This window comes from Engystomops pustulosus, chromosome 4 (genome assembly GCF_040894005.1).
Source record: "Engystomops pustulosus chromosome 4, aEngPut4.maternal, whole genome shotgun sequence".
Classification (NCBI taxonomy): Eukaryota; Metazoa; Chordata; class Amphibia; order Anura; family Leptodactylidae; genus Engystomops; species Engystomops pustulosus.
In genome coordinates this window covers 165,533,762-165,553,602 of record NC_092414.1, presented here as the reverse complement: position 1 = coordinate 165,553,602, position 19,841 = coordinate 165,533,762, and the positions used below count along the sequence as shown (strand labels likewise).

General features: G+C 38.1%; 1 protein-coding gene across 3 annotated transcripts in view; it reads right to left on the bottom strand.

Annotated features, from left to right (window-relative positions):
- The window catches only part of LOC140127593 (aminopeptidase Ey-like), a 72,028-nt gene that overhangs the window by 10,767 nt on the left and 41,420 nt on the right, over positions 1–19,841 (bottom strand). For all 3 annotated transcript variants that reach the window (XM_072148458.1, XM_072148456.1, XM_072148457.1), the window contains exons 2-12: positions 15,786–16,636; positions 14,018–14,160; positions 13,055–13,179; positions 12,826–12,955; positions 11,458–11,612; positions 9,662–9,775; positions 8,902–9,045; positions 5,739–5,804; positions 4,337–4,402; positions 2,346–2,518; positions 151–227 (exon numbers count right to left, since the gene is read on the bottom strand). In XM_072148458.1, the coding sequence (XP_072004559.1) occupies positions 151–227; positions 2,346–2,518; positions 4,337–4,402; positions 5,739–5,804; positions 8,902–9,045; positions 9,662–9,775; positions 11,458–11,612; positions 12,826–12,955; positions 13,055–13,179; positions 14,018–14,160; positions 15,786–16,417 (1,825 nt within the window). In that variant the 5' untranslated portion in view covers positions 16,418–16,636. The remainder of the gene's footprint in view (positions 1–150; positions 228–2,345; positions 2,519–4,336; positions 4,403–5,738; positions 5,805–8,901; positions 9,046–9,661; positions 9,776–11,457; positions 11,613–12,825; positions 12,956–13,054; positions 13,180–14,017; positions 14,161–15,785; positions 16,637–19,841) is intronic.

Below are 19,841 nucleotides of genomic sequence, written 5' to 3'. Positions count from 1 at the left end.
CGATGGGCAGTCTCAGGCTGACAGTAGAGACCACCCACCTGACAGTAGAGAGCTGAATTAGCATATTGATTGCACAGGAAAAATTGACACTAGAGATAAAATTCTATAAAATAAAATACATTTGCTTGTGCGCTAAACACAAGTTGTTACCTGCAGGTTGGTGAAGCCAGAAATTATTTAGGGCCCCAGAACTGGTGGTGTAAGTGATGGGTACAATCCACAAGTAGCTGAAAAGTTAGAACATAAAATCCATGAGAGACAGTAAATAACTTATGAACTTATTAATAAGCATTACCGTACTACATTGCATAGAAATACGGAGAGATACTTTCCAAAATTAGTCAGGAGCAAAAAATACAAAAAAAGCCCTCTAAACGCAGCAAAGCTTTGTACATGATTTAAAACTTTATACATTTTATTCACAATTGGCAGATATATTACAACCCATCCTGTGACTGTCCCAAGTGTCTACAAAAAAATGCCCCCTGCGGAATCAAGTTGAAATTTAATTTTTTTCGTATGAAATGTCTATGTATTCTATAGAATGCATTACACTTGACAAATAATTTGCAGTCAAAAACTAAACAATTGTCGAGTAATGTGCTCACTTATTTTACAATAAAAGTAATGAGAATATTGAGAATAATGAGAATATATAAGGCAGAAAGAATGACCTTGTTTGATCCTTTGCCCAAAAAGTGCTCACCATCCACTACAATCCATGCATTTTACAAAATATGACTATACCCTGAAGCATCCAGTATTATTTTTGGATGCTTCTTGGATGTTACTCAGCTTTTTACTTTATTGGAATGAGATTGCAAAAGATTGTTATCATTTAACCCTTTAATGACTTGGCCCTTTTTCATTTTTCTGTTTCCATTTTTTACTCCCCACCTAAAATCTATAACATATTTTTTTTCCAGACTCAGAGCTGCTTTCTAGGTAACAAATTGTATTTCATATTGGCAGTATTTAATATTCTATGCTGTCTATTGGGAAGTGGGAAAAAAATACTTATGTTGTAATATTGGTGAAAAAAAATGTATTTGCATCATTTTCTTGTGGGCTCTGTTTTTATGGCTTTCACTGTGCGTTCCAAATGATAAGTTTATTCTTTAGCTTGGATCACAGGGATGTTTATTGTATTTTAATACATTGTAAAAAATGAAAACCTTCTGTATGAAAAAAAAGTGTCTTTGTTTTGCCATCCTCTGACTCTAATGACTTTTTGCGAGATTAGCTGATGTTTTCATTGCTACCATTTTGAGGGTCTGTACCACTTTTAGATTACTGCTTATAAAACTTTTTATGTGTTGCAAAATAGCAAAAAGACTCATTTTCGGACATGTGGGTGCTATTTTCTGTTACATGGTTCATTGGGACTTTTGGGACATGGTGACAACTTACATGTTTATGATTTTATTTGTTTTTATTATCAGTTAAAGAGAAAGGGGGATGATTTGAAATCTAAGTTTTTTAAAATAAAAAAATGATACTTTTTTTTACAATTTTTTAGATCCCCTAGGGCAGTGATGGTGAACCTTTTAGCGGCCCAGTGCCCAAACTGCAACCCAAAACCCTGCTTATTTATCGTGAGGTGCCAACAAAAAATTAAAGCAGTAACTTATTGTTCCCTGTTCAACAACTTTTAATCAGATTGGCCTCCTAAGGACAGCAACACAGTAGAAAGATGGAAATTTTTCATCATTTTAGCTTCTTTCCAGCGTCCCTCTGTACATAGAAAATCGTGGGGCCAGCAGGAGGTCCTCCAAAGATAATTCAGCCCTGTTTACTCATTCTCCCTCTTCCTACAGTCCCAAGTAGCGAAGTAAGTATCAAAATATGACTGAAAGCAGCATCTTTTAAGTTGCTTGGAACTGCAGGAAGATTCTTTGAGTCCTGTCTGGTGCACTGGGGCGATGGCCTGGGTGCCCACAGAAAGGGCTCTGAGTGCCGCCTCTGGCACCCGTGCCATAGGTTCGCCACCACTGCCCTAGGGTACCTTAACTCCAAGCAGTCTGATTATTCCTACCATATACTGCAATACTACTGTATTTCAGTTATAGAAATTTGCTATGGCATGCTGTTACAAATCTGCAGTAATGAGAGGCCCTGGAGTCACAGTCACAGGGAGCAATGATCAAAGGCAATATGGCGGCTCCCACATGCCACCATCGGCTTTGCCAGCAACAGTCAACGGGTTATCATCCACGATCAGTGCCAGCAGCAATTGTGGCTGGTCCCAGTGGGTGTTTGCTGCAATATACAGCTAACACCCAGCTTCATTGGAGAGGGCATGGTTCCATAAATTCCTTCCACTGTACTTATTTTTACTAACTTACTCAAACTCTGAGGGCCGAGTGACAGTTGCATTCGGGTCTAAAAGAAAATGTTGCTGTTCCACCAGTCCACGAGTTGTATCTATTGTCACCACTGGAAAACCCATCTGCAAGACCCATCTATTCATGATATCTTTAATTTCGTATCTGAGCGTAATATTATTTCTATAAACGGCCTAAACAAAAACAAAAGTATAAAAATATATTGATCACGTGTAACGAGTGTTAGTAAGATTTTTTTTTGTTAAGAGATATGAGGTTCAAGTTATAATTTAAAGAAATAATAAACCAGACCTTTCATTAAATATCATAAAGTGGTTTCAATCACAGTACAAAGGTGGCAGTTTTATCAATACAATACAGTATCTGTAAGATATTTGCCTGTAATAATAATTATACATCACAAATTAATGCCATGTGGGTGATAGGTCCAGTGCACATTTTTTTTTCTTCTTTGGGGTTCAGAACACTGACCCAACATGACTATGGAGAGTTTTTTCAATGCCACCTTCTAGCTTTTTACAAAGCTTTTTCACAAATGATTTACTGGAATTCCTTTATTAAAGGGGTGTTTCTATTACATCAAATTAATGTTATCGTTTGTATTATAAAAAGTTATACAACTTTTTAATATACTTTCTGTATCAATTCCTCACGTTTTCCCAGATCGCTGCTTGCTGTCACTTCTATGTTTACTTTAAGTGGACAGAAATCTGTACATGGTCACACAGGTACACGGCTCGTTAGTGTCTTAGATAGTAATCAGAGCTGTGTGATATAACGAGCCGAGCTCCTGTGTGACCATGGACAGATTTCTGTCCAGTGGAAGTAACATAGAAGCTTTCTATAGAATGACAGCAAGCAGAGATCTAGAAAACCTTGAGAAATGGATACAGAAAATATATTGGAAAGTTGTATAACTTTTTATAATACAAACAATAACATTAATTAGCTGAAATAGGAACAACCCTTTAATTCAGGAATCTTACAAGCACCAGTGGCCACCACTAATGGTCTAATTTGCAATTTATCGCTAGTAGGCATCTGTACATAGGAGAAGATGTTTCAATCTGTCTATGCCAGAAAACTGGAGTAATTCATCAAGGGTTTTATACCATTTCTAGGCAGTTTTATGACTCTCCTGAAAAAAGGGTATGTCCTCAGTAACCTGGTGGATGTCACCATACAGAAAATATCCAGTGCATCAGAAAACTTCGGTCTGTGCACCAGAAAATTCAATATTGTGGCGTTGCCAATTAGACCACTTATTAGGAGGAGTAAAGTACAGCTCACCAGATTAATCATCCAGCGTCAGATACAATAAGGGTCATTTATCATTAGTCAGGACATTTGTGCATGTCTTCTTTTGGTTATTCCAGTTTTTAATTTAGAGTTTGATACATCTGGCAGCTGAGTCTGAGTGGAGTTTCTGCAATTTTTTGCCGAAAAGTCACACCAAACTCTCAAACTCTTCTGCAACCTCTTTTAAAGTTTTTCCTATGCTGATTGGGACTGTAGGTTATTTGTGGCTTTTTAACCATGATTTGTGCCAAAATGAAATCAGGAGCTACACAAAAAAATTATTGCACGGCTAACTTTGCTCAGGGATTGGAAAAGGTGTAAATTTGGGCACAAATACAGTACAAACGTGCTAAAAAAGTTGCAAATATAAGAGAAAAGAAAAGAGAATATCCTAAAATGACCCCAATGATTAATCTGGGCACCATTCTGGTCTAAACAGCGACACATTAACAATTCTCCCCCATTATTTCAGGCTGCATGAGATAAATTTACTGTAAATCGTAAATGTTTGAAGCTGCTTGTATGAGCACACTTCCTTTTAATTTTTTATTTCCATATCTCAATATCCTATTTGGCAGGGCTCAGACTTTTTCCTTTATCATCAACATGAGGGGCAGGCAACAAAGTCCAAATGATTATTTTCATTCTATGTAATAATATGTATCTTGATCTGTTTACATGAATTATCTTACTCTTTGTAAATGCCACCATAGATCAGTATATACTGTGTTTTTGTATTGAAATTCTTGAAGATAGCTCTGTCAAAGAAAGAGAGAAAATAGAAGGTTACTAATGATATCTGCATTACTTTTAAGATAAAATTAGCTGTAACATATAAAAAGAATCACATCGAAAAAGAAGTATATCAAGTTATAGAGCAGGAGGAAAATGATACAGGCAGTCCCCTACTTATGGACACCTAAATTATAGGCAACCCCTAGTTAAAGATCCCTCTGCCCACTGTGACCTCTGGTGAAGCTCTCTGGAAGCTTTACTATAGTCCCAGGATGCAATGATCAGCTGTAAGGTGTCTGTAGTGAAGTTTAATTGATCATGCTTGGTCCAATTACAGCAAAAATTTAAGAAAATCCAATTATCACAGGGACAAAAAAATGTTTTGTCTGGAACTACAATTATAAAATATACAGTTCCAACTCACATATAAATTCAACTTAAGTACAAACCACGGGAACCTATCTTGTACATAACCCAGGGACTACTTGTAATTAGTCGTGTGGAAAGATTCTAAATTATTTGTAAATCATTCATTAATGTGTTTCCTTTTCAAGGCTTAGAAGCCATCATATAGCCGTGGGGGTTTCTTAGTGTGCAGTGCACAACTCAAATTTTGAAATTGAAACAATTTAGCATTTAATTATAAATTTCAATTAATTAGAACTTGAGGGCAGCAACACCTCTCAAAAGCTTGGTAGAGAGCCATGTCTACAGCACAGGTTCTGTACAGGACTGGACAGGACTCTTCTTCTATGAAGCCTTGCTGTTGTGATGGTTGATACAGTATGAGGTTAAATACTGTCTTATTGTCTAATAATGCAAGTTATTCCCTGAAAAAGACATTGGTGAAGCCGCTTTGGCCAGACTTTTGGGTAATTTGCGATTCTCTGATTGTTTTGACATGTTTAAAGTCTTAGCAATTTTACGTAAAAGAACAATGTGAAAGGCAGTTTTTCAGATTGGTGAGCTCTTTCGTACCCAGACATATGAATTTGTTAAAAATTGATAATCTAGCTGTTGTTCTTATTAGTTTTATTTTTTTAACAAAATTGTAAAATGTTTAACTTTCAACATCTTCAACAAGATATGTGTTCTGAGATCCAATGTAAAAAATGGATCTGTGAGATTTGCAAATAATTGCATTCTGTTTTTATTTACATTGATTTACATTTTACAGTGTCTCAAATTTGGGGCAATTGGTGTTGTTTGTCACAAAGTATAATAATATCACATGCACCACTCATAAATTAAAAAAATGGCTTTAAGATCTTTATCCCTTAAGGCCCCCTTAACTAAGGGCAAAGGCGAAATTTAGCACCCATAAGCTTTTAGCTAAGGTCTTAGGAACGTAGAACTTACCTGTAGTCCCTCTACAAAAATGTTTTCAGTGAGGAACGAGGAGAGCATCCGAATAACTGCTGCACCCTAAAATAAATAAAATACTGTCATGTCCTGAGTATATTATTTCAGATGTATGCAGAGCTTTGACCAGAAAATTACATGGGTCTATTCAAGAATGCCATTGCAGCGATAGCATCCAGGCCTTTTACCACAATAATGCACTTTGAGGACTAAATAAAAATCTAACTCTGCTGCCTGACACTATGGGGCAGTGTGTATAATACAAATCCTTCTTTTACTCTATGTGCTTTGTGGGACAAGTAAGAGAAGTGTCAGGATATACCGTATATACTCGAGTATAAGCCGACCCAAGTATAAGCCGAGGCCCCTAATTTTACCACAAAAACCTGGTAAAACCTATATATTTTTTACTCGAGTATAAGCCGAGTTTGGGTTTTCAGCACATTTTTTTGTGCTGAAAAACTAGGCTTATACTCGAGTATATAAGGTACATAAAGGATATACAGGCAGTAGATAAATAGAAGGATACCATAACCTTGTGATACAGTAAAAGCATTGTATCTAAGCCTGCCAAGTTATAAAACTTATAGATACGATTTTTCTGCTGAATATTTTTAGGTACTGGTGGTTTATATAGCTGAAAATGCTGGGAGGGCCATGGCCAGTACCCATGATGAAAAATTGTTTAGGGATTCAAGTTGAACCTATGCACATAGGCCCATAAGGCTCCAGTTACATCAATATATTTTATATTACAGTTCATGATTCATGTCTGGCTGCTTTTTCTTGTGCATTATGAGAGTCCTACAGTACTACAATAATAATATTTCACACTAGTGGACAGCAATGGGATTTTGGAGTCTGGCAAGGATATTTACATAATGCAGAATACTTACATACTGAAAGGAAAGTTTAAAAAAAGGATACATTGAGAATATGAGCTGTGTTGATTTTTAAATCTGTGTGGGGGGTTGAGTGTATCAGAAAATTTCAACCACACTACAATGTATTAACCCCTTAACGACCTGGCCCTTTTTAGTTTTTTCACTTCCATTTTTCACTCACCACCTTCAAAAATCTATAACTTTTTTATTTTTCCACATAAGGAGCTCTATGATGATTTATTGTCTGCGTAACAAATTGCACTTTATAGTGATGGTATTTAATATTCCATGTCATGCACTGGGAAGCGGGAAAAAAAATTCCAAATGCAGTGAAAATAGTGAAAAACGCATTTGCGATGTTTTCTTATGGGCTGGATTTTACAGCTTTCACTGTGCACCACAAATGACATCTACTTTATTCTTTGGGTTGGTACGATTATGGGGATACCAAATTTGTATAGCTTTTATAATGTTTTCATACATTTACAAAAATAAAACCTCCTCTACAAAAATGTTTCTTTTGATTTTGCCATCTTCTGGCACCAATAACTTTTACATAATTGGGTGTACAGGCGGTCCCCTACTTAAGAACACCCGACTTACAGACGACCCCTAGTTACAAACGGACTTCTGGTATTTGGTAATTTTCTGTACTTTAGCCGTAGACTACAATAAACAGCTATAACAGTTATCACAGGTGTCTGTAATGAAGCTTTAGTGTTAATCCTGGTTCTGATGACAACCCAACATTTTTAAAATGAAATTGCCACAGAGACCAAAAAAATTTGTCTGGAGTTACAATGACAAAGTATACGGTTCCTACTTACATACAAATTCAACTTAAGAACAAACCTACAGACCCTATCTTGTACGTAACCCGGGGACTGCCTGTATAGAGCTGATGGTGGTGTCATTTTTTGCGACTTTTGATAGCATTTTCATTGCTATAATTTTTAGGACTGTGCAACCTTCGATCACTGTTTATTGATTTTTGATTTTTTTTCAAAATGGCAAAAAAGTTCCATTTTCGACACTATTTTCCGTTACGGGGTTAAACGCAGTGAAAACCGTTATTATATTTTGATGGATCAGGCATTTTTGGATGCGCCGATACTTAATGTGTTTATGATTTTTACTGTTTGATTTGAATGTTTAGGTTTTTTTATTATCATTTTTTTTTAAACTTTTTATTTTTAATTTTACTATTTTTCAGACTCCCTAGGGTACTTTAACCCTAGGTTGTCTGATCAATCCTATCATATGCTGTCATACTACAGTATGGCAGTATATGGGGATTTTCCTCCTCATTCATTACAATGTGCAATTAGCACATTGTAATGAATGGGTTAAAACGAGACAGTATCGGTTCTTCCAGAGGCTGTCATGGCGACGGATTGCCAGGAAAACACTCACGATCAGTACATGCACCAATCGCGTGTGTTATGGGTAAGCCTTTGCTGCAGTATGCAGCAAAGACTTACGGGCTATGGAGAGGGTTCGGCCCTCGAGCCCTCTCCATGCACCGGGACCCGGCACGCTGCATACTAGTATGGCGCGCCTCGGGAAGGGGTTAAAGGAAATATAACATCAAAATAAATGATGATAAACCAGGGACACTTTCTCATAGATCCAGGCAGTGTGACTGTGGTAATCATCTTATATTTGTTATCCATGGCCTCTAAAACCAACTTTAAATGTATGCTAATGAGGGGTTTAGGGTGCGTGTTATCAGAGCACCTCCATGCTGCAGTTTATCAAAACTAGTGCAGTCTGTACTATGTGCAGTTGCCTGTGGGGCGTACAGAGTGCGCTCTTCATTAATCTGGTGCCCCCTGCATTTCTCTGAAAGTGTGCATTATTTTTTTTTATGCACTTTGTTCTTGCTACAAAATTGTGGTGCACATCAGTAATAAATGTGGCGCACGGTCCGACTAAGCAGTAACTCGCCCCTATAAGTGCACATTTTTTCTGTCTTGTTGAACACAGGGCAGTTGCAACACAAAACTGGCGCAGCACTTTACAAATACATGTGCAAGCAGTTTGCATGTTTGGACCAAAATATGATGATAAAGGGGATAATTATTATTTACCCTTACATGTGTGGATTAGGGGGAGGGGTTATATTATGTTCACCAATAAAACACACATACCCTAACATAAATCTTTGTTATAAACAACTAACTGTTACCACAGAGCAAAGTATGCTACACATAAAATCTGCATAGTGGGTTATTTCATCTGTTAAAATATATGCCTCATGTATACTCAAAATTTACCTTACTATATGTGATGGCATCAAATAGGGAACTTATTTCTGCTGGAGTGTTCACGTCTTCTTCTTTGGATGTTAGTGGATGGGAAGAGGTTAAAGCATCAACGGCCATCACTCTGTGTACGTCATAAAGCACTGTCAAGTCTTTCTATAATGGAGATAAAAATCAGTATATTTTTCATATTTCTTGGTTGGATCAGTTACAGTATCCTTATTCACATCCATTTTAGTTATTTTAGTAATGAAACATACAGTAAACCCAATGGAGGACATTTATCTGGTAAAAGTCACATCACGGTTTTGCAACTTTTTAAAGGGAACCTGTCGGGCACATCTAGTCCCCCAAACCAAGAGTTATTCCTCATTTTCTGTAGTGAGTTGCTCTGTGTTGAAATGAGTCAGTAGCTTCTGTAAATAATAAAATGACCCCCCACTCTGTAATCCTGTGAATTGAGTCAGCTGGGGGTTCCTGAGCTGACCTCAGTCAGGCTGCAACACCCCATTTCTCCTCCATCCTCTTGTAATCATGCCTGTGCAGGGGGGTGTGTTTACTAGGGGACAGAGCAACTCACTACACCGAGTAGTGTGCGGGTGTTACTTGTTGTGATTCAGGTCAGGATTTTTTAAATTCCACATTTCCATTCATCGCTAGTCCCAAATGGTTTCAGTTTAGTGTCTCAAAAAGCAAACCTATGTTAGGTATTTTCAATGATATTTCCATTCAACATTATGTTACTTTTCAAGAAAATTTCTTAGAAACCTACTATGTTCCAGGTGGGCTCTGCATGGTCGGCTCCCAAATATTCCACATAGGAGGCAAAACCTTCATTCAACCACAGATCATTCCACCATCGAATTGTAACAAGATTTCCAAACCACTACAAAAAAAAGGAATATTTAAAAGAATAAAGAGTAGACTACCCTTCTGTGTAAATATATCAGTCAAGGTAATAAAATTTAATTTGGACCTAGCTGCATCAGGTTCTTCTATTTTGCAGTAGGTTAGTTTTTCCTGTTTATTGTCTTCTGAACTACAAGTGTACATCATCACCTATAAAATTCCTCCTGGCTGCTCTTAGACTCCTCCTCACTCACCTCTACCTTTTTCTGTGTTGCTCCCCCCCCCCCCTCCCCTGCAAAAATATTATTTCTGTTAGTTGTAAGGTTGGACTGTAGTGTAATAGCATAGGTCTATCCCTATAATGATTGGCAAGACTTCAAACACCTGAAATGGTGGCAAGCTACATAGTGAATAAATCCATTCCTGTCCTATATCTATGGCTTCTCAGCTAGAAAACCAGGTCCCATTAATGTAATGATGCAATTCAATGACATTGAAACAATGCTGTCTACAGTTTTAAGTCATTCCAATTGGAAAAGACATTCTACTTTAAATATTATACCACATCATGTCGCTAAGAGTCTTCAAAGGTGGAAATTGACATAGTGGGAGGTCTGAACTGGCGTAAAATTGTACCATAGTCTGCACCTGTATGGATCGACTGCCTGGCTCTACACTACTCCCTCCCCACTCAACTGGTGAATTGGCTGGAGAAGTCACAATTTTAGGCAATGCGCCGGGAACTGTGAATAATTGTGGCCCATGGTCTTTATTACTCTATACACCTAATAGTTGGCCTGCCAAGGTAATCTGCATACGTAGAAATAATCCCTTCCTGAACTATAACGAGTCACAAGACCAGGAAATGCCCCTTTTCCCCCTCTTACGGCACCTCTGTGGGTAATGCCAGACCACAGTGTGCACTGACAAAGTGGATACACACATCATGGTGAGATTTATCAGAAGCGCCTGAGAGCAAAGCTGACTTAGGTGATTATGGGGACCAATTAGTGCTAAGCTTTCATTTTCCTACAGACAGTTTAAAAAAATTAAATCTCAGCACTGGTTGGTTGTCATGAGCAACAAGAACAGTTTTGCTCATGACAACGATTCTGATAAAGTTCCAACATTATGGATACAAATCAGCCAACATTATTCTTAAAGGAAATCAAACACTGAAAATATCCAAAAAAGGCTACAAATACTTACCTCCACTCGTCTTTATCTTGATCCCGGCGCTGTCCATCTCTAGTCTTGATACTCCAAGATCACCTAAAAAAGAAACTTATAATTAGCAGCACAAAGCATGGGGACAAGATGTCCCCTGCTCCAAGCTGCTAATTATGCAAGCCCTCGCTATTCTGGGAGAGGGAGGTGACATCATTCGTGAGGCATGAATTCATGCCTCTCGCGTAACGTCACCCTCTCTCATGTTCCCAGCATGGGAGATAGAGGTGCGGGGGCCTGCATAATTAGCAGCCCGGAGCACCAGACATCTTTTCCCTGTGCTCCGTGCTGCTAATTATAAGTTTCTTTTTTTCTATTTGTAGCCTTTTTTTTGTTATTTTCAGTGGTTAATTTCCTCAAAATGATAACCTAATACACATTGCACTGTAGGGGAAAAAATTTTGGTTGGCCCTTTAAAGTTTATAGAGATATACTGTAAGAATATCTTTTGCACGGTTCTGCACACAACACATATTTAGAAAGAGCACCCACCATATGTGCAAGCTCATGGGCTATTATTGTGACCACTCTTTCTTTATTCCCGATGGAAGATTCCTTAGTATCATAAAGGAGTGCAGTGTCTCGGTATGTTATCAGTCCCCAGTTCTCCATGGCTCCTGCACTGAAGTCAGGGATGGCTACTTGGTCTATGGGAATGAAAAATGATATTATAAATCTGTATGGTAAATATGTAAACCTGGAATTGATGTACTCTGTACTTTACTGTGATAATATTTGCCTTGGGTAAATAATATGGAGATTGAAAAAGTATCTACTAAAAACATAAAACTATATAACTCAACAGGTTATAAAATCATAAAACTTGTTTTCTCTACAGTATTCTTTACCTGATACCTGTTGTCTTCTTTGCATTATTATTATTTTTGGTCGTATTGTTTACTAAAAATTTTTTTTTTATAATAATAGATACAAGAAAACACAGCAGAAAATAGATGGAATGAAGTCTTAAATTGTGCAAAGTATATCAGAGTGCCTGATGCCGAATGATTCAGTTTAGATTTTTTAGCATGTTTATGTTGTTGTAGTTGCACACACATCTGGACTTAGAAGTAGGCATAGGTTAAAACTGTGAGTGGTTTGTTCAGAATGCTCTCATTTATCTCATTAGCCACTTATAAAACTATCCTTGGTGCTGGATTTCTCTGCCAGTAATTTTGTTTAATTTGGTTTACTATGCTAGCTCGTTTATTCTGTATGACCTGACTTTGTATCCACTGGCTTTTGCTTTCTTTTCTGACTATCCCTTGCCCCTGATTTGCCCTGCGATGTGACCTCAGTTTGTACCTTTTACTTTTCTCTGGTTTGTGATTTTGCTACAATGTATCCTAATCGTTTTGACTAGGTATGCTGACTATGATGATGATTACCTTTTCTCCATGTTAATCACTGTAGAGCACATAGCCCAGTTGGGGGCTGTCATCTAATGATGTTGTCAAGTAGGCAGGGACAGCTGGGGTAATTTCAGAAATCATCTACCATTGCTCCTCCATTGACCTGATGCATTTATTTTGTCAAGGGAGTTTGTATTTGTGTTTGATAGTAATTTTGCCTTAGATGGATACATAAATGTATAGGTTGTCGTATACCAATTGACTTTTATAACATCAAAAAGGTGCTTTTTATTATATATGATTATTCACCTTTACTGCTATAGTAAAAGAAAAGCCTAAAAAACTAGTATTCCACTCACTTAGCAGTTAACACCAGCACTCCAAATAGTGGCTATGGACCACCATTCTAATTATTAGTAGATGAAGCCCATTTATTCAACACCTGTACCTGTACCTGTAGTAAGTATCACAAGCTATCACTGCACACAAGAATAATAGAAACACATACCTGATTTTGGCAGAGGGTAGCTTACGCCATAATATTTCTCAAAAAACACCAGAATTGACCTTGTGACATTTAGTGCATACTCTCCCTGATTATAATCTTCAATTGCTCTTTTACGGCCCCAGATTTTAACCTGTTGGTATATTTAAAAAATATAAAATAGTACATTTCAACAATATATCAAATATTAACAAATATCTCCATCACTGGAAAAAGAGAGGTGAGTACTTACCCTGTCATCACCAATGGATTTAAACTGAGAAACTATAAAGGCCACCAGATATGTTGACATCTTTGGTGTTGTTTCAAACTTAGTTACACGCCATTCTTCTTGCATCCAATTATCAGTGGTCTCACCTGAAACATTAACCAATTTCAGGATTTTTTTTAAAAACCCATAATAAATAAGGAAGCAAACATAGGCCTAACATAGTAGCAATGTATACCTAAGCACCTAAAAAGAAATATTTGCAGCTGCACTTTTCCATTTCATAGAGCAGCAGTATTGTGTCTATACCTCATTGATATACTACCTGTAACACAAAATGTAGGGAACGTTCTGTCTGTTTATGCTAGAACCCATTTATACAACTTTGAATTATGATTATTTCCCAGTTAACATTGGGTAGTTCTAGACTGAACAACAGGTTCTTCTTTGTGTAGACAGATTCTTTGACTACATGTCCATTATCAAGGCCTATACAATGGATCCAGAAGTCTGCCATTTTGAATCCCCATAGACTTTTATAGATCCACATGTATCAACACTGTTTCTACTAGGAAAAACTGAACTTCATGCCAGTTCTCAGCTTTTTATATGTGTGAATGTTAATAAATAACAGTTTCTATGGAGATGTATATTATTAACAGGCTTTTCCTAAGGGTCCATGAGAATGTACATTGTGGACATGTCTTTTATGGCTCCGTGTGTGAGTCTTTTGTACTTTACGCAAATTATGGAGCAGATCTTATTCCTGCCAATGACAAACAGGCTGCAACAAGGTGTGCTGACAGGCTTCTTTTGTCCTCCATGTCGATAAGTTCAGGGGTGCACCATTCCTGAGGCGAGTTGAGTCTCTTACCTCAGGCAGCACCAACTGCAGCAAAATAGGGGGCAGCATCAGGGGCGCAGTCAACTCATGTCTTTCATGGGCATGAGACACAGCATGGCTAGCTACATATTTTAATGACTTACTTGAAATGTTCATGTTTGACAGTGCCACATAATCCGGTTTGTGTCTGAGGGTGATGCTGAAAGTCGCTTTCAGGCCCGGCTCATCAAAACAGGGGAAGGCCTTCCTGGCATCAGGGGCCTGCATTTGTGTAGTGGCTATGATCCTGTCACCGAGTAGATGCAGACATTTTAACAAAAAATCAGAATCTACAACAGTATAAAATATCAAGTTCTTGCAGATGGACAATTATTAATTTTAATTCTATCATATACACATCGGGGGGGGGGGGGGGGGGGGGGGATTTATCAATGTGTCCCAGGTTCCGTCAGTTTAGTGGAGGAAAACCCTAGTCATTTTCTGTGCCAGATTTATCACTGTGTCAATGAATCTGGTGCAGGATAAGACTGTCGGTTTCTAGTTTAGACCTACTTTAAAGTGGTCTAAACTCTGTGCCACAATTTTTGGCGCAAGGAACATTCAAATAGACCACGCCCCTTCTAGACCAAGCCCCTTTCCTGAAGACCACGCCCCCTAAGTCAGACAAGTAGGAAAATGGCTAAAAACATGTCTAAAAAGCCTTGATAAAAATGGTGTAGGGCTTTTCACACTGTGTTTTAGGCGCAAAACCACCAGAATTGTTAATACATCGCCCCATCATCTCCCAAGCACGGGGTTCTCATGAATTCCATTGTCATGGGAAAATAGGATTATATCAGGAACATCCCACATAGAAATAATGATGACAATTGTCCTAGTAAATAGAGTACTTCACTACTGACAAAGGACAATTGTAGAACTAAAACCTTGTACAGGCGGTCCCCTACTTAAGAACACTCGACTTACATATGACCCCTAGTTACAAACGGACCTCTTGATATTGGTAATTTATTGTGCTTTAGTACTAGGCTACAATGATCAGCTCTAACAGTTATCACAGGTATCTGTAATGAAGCTTTATTGTTAATCCTGGTTCTTATGACAACCAAACATTTTTAAAATCCAATTGTCACAGAGACCAAAAAAGTTCTGGCTGGGATTACAATGATAAAATATATAGTTCTGACTTGCATCCAAATTCAACTTAAGAACAAACCTACAGACCCTATCTTGTCTAGGGGACTGCCTGTATATGTTATATTGCTGGTGGCCACACCTGGACATTTTGGTAGAACTGTCTGACAATTTAATATGTATGAGTGTCCTCTGATGATCCCCATAAACAGATGCTCTGGCTGGAGATAAACCCAAAGGTTTCTGGTAACAGGTGTCTCCTGTCTTCTGTGTTCAAAATGCATGCCTGAGCATATCCCATACACTTCACTGTAAATGTATTACACTGAGGATTTACTGCACAAAAATGCTCGGCTGCAAATCCACAGGTAATACGCATGCTGGTACCCTAAAATTTGAGGGCTGGAAAACCCTGTTAAGTGGAGGGGGCCCCTAACACAATTTTGCTATGGGGCCCAGTCTTTCCTAGTTACTCCCCTGCTGGGTTCACAATTTTACAAAATTTATAACCTGACTAAAGAAAATTCCGATGTGGGATGTTTTGAACTGCAGAAGACACTGCAAACAAAGCCACTGGAATAACTGCAGTATGTGGATGAGGTCTGCTGAATTATTATCTACTGTGTTGGTCTTATACAAGCAAAAGTTTAGCCACTAGTGAATTCACATCCTGACATATAGCAATCTGTAGCCATGGAGTAGATGGCGATACCAAGAATTCAAAAAGATGGGAAGATAGACAGATAGATATAAAAGTATTACTATATTGTTACTTACTTGGTCTCACCATCTTCTACATATTCACTTCGGTAAAATCCAGCCAGATCATCTGCCAGTTCTCCCACAAACTTTGTGTGAAGTGTATATTTTTTGTTAGCTTCCAATTGTTGATTAAGCGGCAGCACTAAATAATTTGTCTTCTCTACAAGAAAGTAATTGTTCGCGCTGATAGTATTACCAGCTTCATCTTTGAGGATGGGATTTTCAGTATAATTGAGTTTGTTGCTGTGGATAATGACGTGTTGTGTAGCTATATTACATGTGAAATGGGCTGTGCTCTCCCCATGAAAGACATAAAGCCCTTGAGCGTTTTTTTTTAAAACTGGTCTGAGGTCAATATCGTAGTGATCTGGTATAAGGTTTGCTGGAAGGCGGTATCGATCCCATATTTCATTGGATGCAGGGGTTGTAGTTGAAGGTTTTTCTGATGATGTGGCTGTAGCCGTGGTCCTAGTAGTGGTAGGGGTAGAGGTGGTGGTTGTTAATGTGGTTCCTCCATTTTCTGCCTTATTGTTTGATTTCTCATTCGCGTAAACAACTGCTAGAGCAATTATTGTGGCCACTGCAGCTATGGCAAGGAAAATGCCAACAAAGGCTACAAGCTTACTAACGTAGAAGCCTTTTGCCATTATGCCAGGAGGTGACACAGGAACACAGAATGGAGATGCTCTCCTTTATATACCTCCTCACTATCCCGAGGTAGGAACTTGTACTTCAGTTAATTTGTAAACTTTTAACTAGTTGGCACAAAGGTTGCAGATCAGTCAAATGTATTATGTGTCCAAATCTTCAGCACTTCTCTTCTAATAAATCAATCTCATATCACATAACTCATGTTTACAGTACACCTATAGGAAAAGAGAACATACGTGTCAATATAGAAGTATGGAGGGGGGATTTTGTTTACAATGTAACAGACCATTCAGACTACCTCAGTATTGGTTCAAGTAAGGTTGATTTAAAGTATATACAGGCGGTCCCCTACTTAAGGACACCCGACTTACAGACAACCCATAGTTACAGACAGACCCCTCTGACCTCTGGTGAAGCTCTCTGGATGCTTTACTATAGTCCCAGACTGCAATGATCAGCTGTAAGGTGTCTGTAATGAAGCTTTATTGATAATCCTTGGTCCCATTACAGCAAAAAATGTTTAAACTCCGATTGTCACTGGGGCCAAAATTTTTTTTTACTGGATCTACAATTATAAAATATACAGTTTCGACCTACATACAAATTCAACTTAAGAACAAACCTCCGGACCCTATCTTGTACCTAATCTGGGGACTGCCTGTATGGGGATATAATTGTCAACATGATCATTTCTTCCACAATTGATCATTAGCAGCACATTCCCATTCGCAAAGGGTGATGTAATCTTGCATTTGCTGATTTTTTTAAATTTAGGTTGTGTTTGTTTTTGCATTGCATTTTGCAATGCAACATATTGCAAAGCATCAGGCATATACTTTTTTATCCAAATGCATGTGTTTGTGTTATGATTATTGGGGCAAAAACATGTTTAGAAAATGCATACTACTTTTTGTGTGACATTTATTAAAGTGTCCGTGGTGTCATACCTGCACTTTACCGGCTGCGCCACAAAATTCTGCACTGAATGGGGTCTTCCTGTGCACAGACGGACCATGCAAAACATTTATCATTTAGTGTCTGATGGAAGTGTGTTTGTATACTACAGACCTGGGCTGTCATCAGGCAGAGATAGACATCACTCACTGTTTATATGAATCAAAGCTGTTTCTTTCTTCCTCTGAGCAAATCTTGTCCATCTTGGTCTAATTGTTCTCTACCATGATGACCTGAGCCGTGGCTTATTGCTGCTGTTTTTGCCTTATTGTTGTCCTCAGCCTTTGCACAAGTCTTCACATTGTGTCCCCTGGATAACAACTGTGTCTCACACTGTGCTGCTTGACATATATCAAATAATACACCGTGGCCCTTAAATATAGTAGATACTAAATCCCCTGAAAACATTATTCTAAAGTATTCTCTGAAAAATATATTTTTCTAACAGGCCGATTCGGGCAGCATCTAAGTGCTTTCTGAGGAAGACTGCTACCTCTCCCTCTTTGATTACAGGTAGAACAACATAGTAAAAAAAATTAAATAAGTGTTTCAAAAAATTCACATAACAGGTATGACTGTGTCAGCAATGACACAACCAAATCAATGGTTGTTTTTTGTATGGTGAAAATACACTTAATAAAAAAATCTCAACATTTTCTTCACATTCACTTCCAAAAAACAATTCATAGACCAATTTAAAAAACTCATTCCACAAAAAAACAAGCCCTCTTGTTCTCCATTAACAAAGAAAATCTTGGACGGGAATGTGGTTAAAACAAATTTTCTTTTTTTGTGTAAAGTTATTTTATTCTGCAAAGTAAAAAAATACTTGATATCCCTGTTCTCGTATCCGCTCAGAAAATTACCGTATGTTCTTTATACTGAAAGTTGAACACTGTTAAATTTATGGAAAACCTACAGTATTTCAGTATGTTTCATAAAAATTCATAAGATTGATTACATGTTACATGGAGTGCCATTAAAAAAATTTTTTAAATGCCCACAAAAAACTAGCAGTAATATGTCATGCAACAAGGAAAATGTACAATGTTGGCTTTGTCAATATAGCCCAAAAAAGACATTCACCAAGGCAGTTGTCACAGTCGCACCCGCGATCCTCGGTACGGATCGTGGGTACACCCATGCCCTTCAATGTGGCACGGTAACCCCACCGCCCGGACTCATCCTCCATACCCTGTTTCCCTGGCTGCCACGGTGGAATGACCTGGTGGCACCCCGCCACAGCAAGACCATCCCGCTTTGCGGCGGGCTCTGGTGAAGACCAGGTGCCACTTAAACTCCGGTCCCGGGTGTCGGCTAGTACCATCTCCATCTCCCGTGGTAGTCCAGGGGGTTCACTGGTCCACAGACTACTCCTCCCGGACTCTTCGCACAGAGACTCTAGTCCCATGTCTGTGTACCGTTACAGCTGGTTTCACAGTAGTCTGTGATCATGGACATGAGAAGTGCTGTGCTGATCACTATACTGGGGACTGGACACCGTGAATTATATTGTTATATAATGCACACAGTTCTTGTTTCCCCAATATTCAGCATGGTCAACAGTGAATCCCTATTTAATCAGGTTTTGCCTTCAATTCCAGACCTAGCCCATGGATTAGAATGACAGTTATGTTTTTCCAACCTCATTCAACCATGTGAGGTTATATCTCCAGTTCATAAACTCACATTTCATCTAGTAACACTATACATAGGGATGCTATTATAAGGGAACATTAATCTTTTAATTTATGGCTATGTTCAGATTGTTTTGATCCGTGTCCATTATAAATTAACAGAAGTCTTGCATGTTACAGAAAAATTACAGACACCAATGTTGTTCCAAATATCACATTTTAAGAATGAATCTGTGACAAAGGCTTCAAAACAGATGTGAACTTAACCTAACTTGTCACTAAACATTGCCTGGGGACTCTGACACAGGAAATGATTCAGGAATATTAGGAAAAAAAGATGATGTATAATTCAATTACTTCAATATAATCTATAGCACACCATCAAGATCTTCAGTACTGAGCATATATTTTGGCAAGGACTAAAAGTAACTGGAAATGTAATATTTATAAAGTTTTGTCAGTGCATACATGAGATTAGGCAAAAAACACAAACATTTTTGAATGATGACACCTTTTAATAAAAATTGTAATAAATAAATTGTGCGATCTGTGCATCAAACTGAAGGTTGGGGGATCAAGCTGAATGTTTTAAACCAGGGCCCAGGAGACACCACTCAACAATGTTCTCATAACTCCTAAAGAACTGTCCTTGAAGTATTACTGGGGTCCATGCTGGAGCTTAGAACAGCACTATTAGGCATATTTTGCTTCTAAGTTGCTACAGAACCTCTTCTCAATCTTCACAAACAAATCAAAGAAGAAATCATCAATTTTACAACCCTATACAGCAGCCCATTCCTGGGTTTCTAGGTTCTCAGTTTCTTCCAGA